The 7,209-nt window shown below is 33.6% G+C and overlaps 1 protein-coding gene across 1 annotated transcript; it reads right to left on the bottom strand.

Annotated features, from left to right (window-relative positions):
- Positions 1-4,456: 4,456 nt before the first annotated feature.
- On the bottom strand, positions 4,457-5,224 carry LOC135957005 (C-type lectin 37Db-like). The gene is made up of 3 exons (XM_065507648.1): positions 5,097-5,224; positions 4,965-5,038; positions 4,457-4,903 (listed from the first exon to the last, which is right to left on the bottom strand). The coding sequence occupies exons 1-3, from the start codon at positions 5,191-5,193 to the stop codon at positions 4,535-4,537; spliced, it is 540 nt and encodes a 179-aa protein (XP_065363720.1). The 5' UTR covers positions 5,194-5,224; the 3' UTR covers positions 4,457-4,534.
- Between the last annotated feature and the right edge of the window lie 1,985 nt (positions 5,225-7,209).

Here is a 7,209-nt window from a genome sequence, read left to right on the forward strand (position 1 = left end):
ATCAAAATCCGAACTGATCCGTAAGGTGTTTCCAAAAGTTGCACACAATTACAAAAATCATGATTGGTTGAGCGAACGTGCTAAATTGACTGCGAAAAAAATTGATGACGACGAATTGAATTTTAAGATTCAAAGTGAAATTGCTGTCAAATTGATGACGTACAAATCGGTGGATTCCGTTACTTCACGATATGATGTCGTCAGCTATCCAATAGAGTTATTAAACTCGCTGGAATTTCTCGGATTACCACCTCACAATCACCAACTAAAATTCGGATTACGAAACATAAACCAACCACCTATTTGGCTGCAAAAAACATTGATATTGACGAATTTAATTTTATGATTCAAAGTGAAATTGATGTCGTACAAATCGCTGGATTCCGTTACTTCCCAAGATGATGTCGCCAACTATCCAACAGAGGTTTTAAACTCGCTTCATAATCTCTAACTGAAAGTAGGATCGGTAATCATAATGTTACGAAACATAATGGCACCCGACGCCGTAAAAAAGCAACAATACTTAAAGGATAGTACAAAGAAGAAGACATTTTGATAGGACGACCGATATAGCATTCGATTTTAAATGTTTACAATTTCCGTTACGACTTGCATTCGCGAAAACAATTAACAAATCTCAAGGACGGCGCACATTGGTTGAAGAGTGGCCGAAATTCATTTTTTTCATGTTCGCCGATTTGGATAATTTTTTGGTATTTTGTTGTCAGATATCTGAATATTATGATTCCGTAATATTAGGCTGATATATTTATTATTTGTTTGGACAGACACGATCAAAGTTCATATATATTCGCTTGTTTAAAATGGCATGCAAATTTACTGTATATTCAATCTTTTGGTACAATCACAGTAAACTTATCATTTGGCTTTGTTGTATATTTTCGTAAATGACAGTTGCCATAGATGAGATTTGCATTAAAAAAAAGTTGGAAAAAGTGCCATATAAAAAATTTCGTAGAACAAAATATAAACAACATCAAAATTTCAATGTTCATCAACTTCAGTGGACTGCATCTTTTTAGCGCTGTGGAGCGCTGTTTAACGAAAGATGTCGAATTACAGCTTGAAGTCTCAGCTAAAAGCTAAAAAAAAATTCAGCTGCTCCTACCTGATCCTTTCAAAAACAAATAGTAAAAACTATAAAGTGATATAGTGATAAAGTAAGAAAACATGAATTTTCGTTCATGCATGTTGTTGTTGCCATAATTCTTTAGATGTAGGAAGGAGAAATTTATCTCCTTTCCTGGGTGTTTTGTTATTTTTTATACTTAAATTAGTAAGTAATCCCAAGCCAGTCGATCAACGTCAAATCTAGGTAACTTTTTATTTATTTATTTGTTTAAAGGGACAAATCGGACTATAAAAGTCTTAATCTGTCCTCTTTAGTATTATTTTTTATTATTTAAAAGAACGCCGCTTTTTAATATGGTCAACTTTACCAGTGGACATTTCATATGGGAGATCGGCGTAAAAGTGGGCGAATCAGGTATATATTTTCAGGAGCTCATTCTACAATTATAATATTTATTTTTTGAGAAAATTGAGTTGATGCATTAAAAATCAAGGGAGTTATGAAACTTTTTCAATACAAGTTGTATGGGAAGTGGGCGTAAAAGTGGGCGGATATCAAATTTCACACAAATGATTCTGATGATTTAAAAAACCTAAGTGAGAAAAATCAATGCCGTAGGTCAAAATTTAATTTTCACTTTCTATGGGAGGTGGGCGTAAAAGTGGGCGGATCATTTTGATTTTTCAAATTTTTCTTGATTCAAACAAAAAATGCCTATGTGCCAAGTTTCATTTTCCTTGGACAACTTCTTCTATTTTTAGCCGCATTAACCCTGAAAATCCAAGCTTCTCGCATTGGCCCGCTTTCCAAAAGTATCGAATGGGACACAAAAAAAATGGCACAGGTTTAAAAAGTTTCCATGTCGAAAGTACCCTAATTTGAGCCCCCAAACCGCCGCACAGTGGCTCATTTTCGTTTTTCATCGGTCAAAACTCTGTAACTTTTGAACCGATAGAGATATTTTAGAAATTTTTTTGGTGGACAGATAACAGAATTGTTTTCCAGTTTTAATTTCATTAAAATCGGTTCAGCAGTTGTTGCGCAATTTAAGGTTAAAGTTGAACTTTTAATTTTTGTATAGCATTTAGTATGGAAATGGAAATTTTTTGTTTTTTGAATCAGCTATACTTATTAAAAAAGTTATCAGCAGATAAAAACAAGTTAGGAAGTATGGTCGGTCAAGCCCGACCATATAATACCCTACACTAAGTAAAAGAGCAAAAAAAATGTTTCTTTTAAAATTTCAATAATTTATATTTTTGAGTGATTTTCGGAAGTGGGGTTATATGGGGGCTATGACCAATTATGGACCGATCACCATGAAATTAGGTCGTGTGATTTATGTCTATATTAAAGTTAACTGTGTTGAATTTGGTGTGTTTACAAACATTTTTAAGCGATTTATGCACGTTAAAGTGATTTTCGGAAGCGGGTCTATATGGGAGCTATGACTAATTATGGACCGATCGTAACAAAATTTGGTGACATGAATTTTGTGTATATAAAACTTATTTGGGGCGGAATTTGTGGAGATACATATATAAATTAAAAATTTATGACCGATAAAGTCCAATTTCGGGAGGACATTTGTATGGGGGCAAGGTGAAATAGTGGACCGATTTCAGCCAGTTTCAATAGGCTTGGTCCTTGAGCCGAAAAAATAATATGCACAAAATTAGATCGAAATATCTTCAAAATTGCGACCTGTACTCTGCGCACAAGGTTTACATGGACAGCCAGCCGACCAGACGGACGGACGGACATCGCTTAATCGACTCAGAAAGTGATTCTAAGTCGATCGGTATACTTTAAGGTGGGTGTTAGACTAATATTTTTGGGCGTTACAAACATCTGCACAAACTCATAATACCCTCTCCACTATGGTGGTGTAGGGTATAACAAGTTAGGAAGTATGTTCGGCCATGCTGGACTATGTAATACCCTACAATATAATTTATTTTAGTGAATGATTTTCGGAAGAGGGCATTATATGGGAGCTATGAGTAATAATGGACCGATCGCCATGAAATTAGTTCGTGCAATTTATGTCAATATGAATGTTATTTCTGTTGAATTTTATGTTTGTACCTATATTTTTAAGAGATTTATGCTCGTTAAAGTGTTTTTCGGAAGGAGGTCTTATATGGGAGCTATGACTAATAATGGACCGATCGCCATGAAATTAGGTCGTGTAATTTATGTCTATTTGAAAGTTATTTCTGTTGAATTTTATGTTTATACCAACATTTTCAAGAGATTTATGCTCGTTAAAGTGTTTTTCGGAAGCGGGTCTATATGGGAGCTATGACTAATTATGGACCGATCGTAACAAAATTAGGTGACATTAATTCAGTTTATATAAAACTTATTTGGAGCAAAATTTGTGTAGATACATATATAAATTAACCATTTACGATCGATAAAGTATAATTTCGGGAGAACATTTGTATGGGTGCTAGGTGAAATAGTGTACCGATTTCAGTAATTTTCAATAGACCTTGTTCTCGGGCCGAAAAAAATTTATGTGCCAAATTTTATCGCAATATCTTCAAAATTGCGACTTGTACTTTGCGCCATTCATATGAACAAGTAAAATAAAAATAGAACAAAAATTTGGGAGTAATTTCATTCAAATGAAACACGTGTTCAACAAACAGTTCAAAACAGGTCAACAAGTATATATAGGCTTAAAGAGGACACTTTGGACTTTCTCCTGGTAGTAAAATTTGTTTAACCCCTTTTGACGCTAAGCACTTTTATTCCACTGAAATTCAAATTTGGCTTAAATATAGTACCTGAGAAAAAAAATTAATAACACATCAGCTATAAACGGTACAGTGACAAATCATATCAGCTTTTAAAGACTATTATCTTGCCAACATAACAAAAGAAAAATCATCCAATTATCTATAACAGTTTGCGAGTAATGATAATTTAGTTCTGATCAAATTTACAAAAATCACATTTTTATAAAATGACATAAAATATTTGACTTTAACAGCATGCCACGCACGCAATTGACAATATTTTTATCTAATTTTTTGGCTACCTTAGTTTCAATGTGTTTACTATTGAATGGCATTAAAAATGTTGAAATCGGAGTTAACAAAAAGTTGGACTTTTGGCCGATGAAATTGAGATATGAGCCACCGTGCGCCGACCCTGGAGCATTTGTAAGGCCCATTTTAATAACTTAAACTCGAATACTCCTTGGCTACTTCCAGGTCAGATTTTATGGCGATCGGACAAGCCGTTTAGAAATTCCAGATTGATTTCCAAAAATATTTGATTCTGCCCAACTGTGTAAGATTAGATTTTCAGGAAAAACTAATCTTTTGTCCACATTTTAGAGAATGAAACAAATTTTCTTACTGTCATGAATTTTAAGTAAAAATTTAATTAAGAAAAATGCTTGATTATTTTTTTGCAATACCTTTCTCCCTAAAACACACTAACAGCTATAGTCTTTGGCTTATCAGCTTCACACACATAATACGCCGGCTGATTACACATCCAATCGTTCATTTGATACTTTGGATTTTGATACCACAAATGAACACAATTCTCATGACCACCAGCATTATCGGGTTGGCCACCAGACCAATCGGCATAACTAATACGTTCACCAGTGCGATACCAATAGAAATCACCTTCGGAATCCTGATCAGAACCCGACAACCACCACCAACGATCTAAGGGATATTTGCCAACCATATAATCGGATAAGGCGGCCAATTCTTGCTGATTATCGAAAGAGGCCAAGAAGCCACCCAGGGAACGGCAAATCAGAAAAGCTTTGTACCAAGTAACCTTAAAAAGAAATTTAAATGAAATAATTTAGGTTTTTCAAGATAACAATTATTCAATTTACCTTGCTTTGTCCAAAATGATACAATTTGTTGCCCACATTTACAAATGGATGAATATTTAGATCATTGGGAAATCCTATAACAATTTTTATTTAAATTAAACTTATGTAGAACATATTTTAGCCAAAAATTACCATCCAAAATTGTGGTGGATACCTGGGGAGTATGGGTGGCTAATGTAACTGCAGCCAGGCTTACAACTAAACAAATTTTCAAAATATTTTGCCTCATATTTTTAAAAAACGACTGATGTATGCTGGTGTTGAGTTGTCTCTGAACAGCACAAAGATTGTAAATTTTATTTATAAAGATTTTTAAATTGCTTTTTTACACCACAAAAGTACATATAGTACTTGGTATTTCCAATTATCTTGTATATGAGGCTTTCCATATAATAAATATTATATTCTCCAGCAAATTTAAATTCCAGTCTTTATACACATAGAAAACGGATTTGTTGCCAATCGAATGATTCGGTTGCACACATTGAATTTTTCAGTTCTTACAACAGAAAGTCAGTTGATAAAGAAGATTTTCAGTTGAGGCAACCAAATTTTAGTTGTCCCTTCCAAAATATTGTAGCCACAACTGTAAAATTCGGCAACTAAGACAGAATCATTCGATTGGCAACAAATTCGGTTGCTATCACGAATCTGTTTTCTCTGTGTAGGCAATCAGTTAATCATATGGAATTACCCATTGTATTTATAGACACTAATGTACTTATGTATTTATACAGATAATTTCTCATCTTGTGGCCTCTTGCTCTAGCTTTTAATTGATGATAAGCGTATTTACATTGCAACACTCTTATCAATTTAAGCGACAGGGGAGTCCCCTATCAATTAATGGCATCTTTAGCAATAACTTTTGTTTAAAAATATTGGTTGTTTTTTTCATTAAGAAAAGTAAATATACCGTATTTGTATGAATCACTAAATAAGTACAAATATAATTAAATAAATATAAAAAGAGCAAAAAGGTCAGGAAAAAATGTTAATCATTTAAATTTTATTTTTACTATGAATATATTATCTTCGGTTTATAATTTTTTTATACCCTACACCACTATAGTAGGGAGGATTTAATGCATTTGTGCAGATGTTTGTAACGCCCAAAAATATTAGTCTAACACCCACCTTAACCGATCGACTTAGAATCTCTTTCTGAGTCGATTAAACGATGTCCGTCCGTCCGTCTGGTCGGCTGGCTGGTACAGGTCGCAATTTTGAAGATATTTCGATGAAATTTGGTACATATTATTTTCGGCTCAAGGACCAAATCTGTTGAAACTGGCTGAAATCCGTCCATTATTTCACCTAGCCCCCATACAAATGTCCTCCCGAAATTGGACTTTATCGGTCATAAATGCTTAATTTATATATGTATCTCCACAAATTCCGCTCCATATAAGTTTTATATACACAAAATTCATGTCACCAAATTTTGTTACGATCGGTCCATAATTAGTCATAGCTCCCATATAGACCCGCTTCCGAAAATCACTCTAACATGCATAAATCGCTTAAAAATGTTGGTATACACACAATATTCAACATAGTTAACTTTAATATAGATATAAATCACACGACCTAATTTCATGGTGATCGGTCCATAATTGGTCGTAGCCCCCATATAAGGCCCACTTCCGAAAATCACTCAAAAATATAAATTATTGAAATTTTAAAAGAAAAATGTTTTTGCTCTTTTACTTAATGTAGAGTATTATATGGTCGGGCTTGACCGACCATACTTTCTTACTTGTTTTAAATAAATTTAAATGTGAATAACTTATAAAGGGGGATTCCATTTAACTTTACAATTGAAGGCTGGATTAAATAGCTAAACATACAATAACCACGTTACCCTAGGCCTCGTGGAGCAGTAAATATTAGTGGACGTAATGGCTTTTTGAGCTTTTTAGATTCAGGAGAACAATAGAGTTTAGAAACGTTTGACATTCTGCAGCCAGTAGTTTTAAGATTTGAAGGGAACATCTGTATGAATTTAATCAAAATGTGCCGTAAATATGAACATATAATGACCGAATATGAGAAATGACATCTGGTTTACGTTGACGACTCATTCGATACACTTTCAGACATAATGACAATATTTTCGGCAAAACAAGCACAACCAGTACTTTCAGTACATTCATTATAATGAGTTGTTATATCAAGCCCTTAGCGCCAAATTATCGTAAGCGACATTTTCTAAATTTTTTTTTATTGCAAAAATTAAAATTTT

Source organism: Calliphora vicina, chromosome 4, assembly GCF_958450345.1.
Source record: "Calliphora vicina chromosome 4, idCalVici1.1, whole genome shotgun sequence".
In the NCBI taxonomy this organism is placed as follows: Eukaryota; Metazoa; Arthropoda; class Insecta; order Diptera; family Calliphoridae; genus Calliphora; species Calliphora vicina.

Excerpts from the sequence above, each read along its gene's own strand:
- LOC135957005 (XM_065507648.1), bottom strand. The coding sequence starts at position 5,193 with ATGAGGCAAAATATTTTGAAAATTTGTTTAGTTGTAAGCCTGGCTGCA. Across the intron at positions 5,039-5,096 it reads ATCCACCACAATTTTGGATG|GATTTCCCAATGATCTAAAT; the intron begins GTAATTTTTGGC and ends AAATTGTTATAG. Across the intron at positions 4,904-4,964 it reads ATCATTTTGGACAAAGCAAG|GTTACTTGGTACAAAGCTTT; the intron begins GTAAATTGAATA and ends TTTCTTTTTAAG.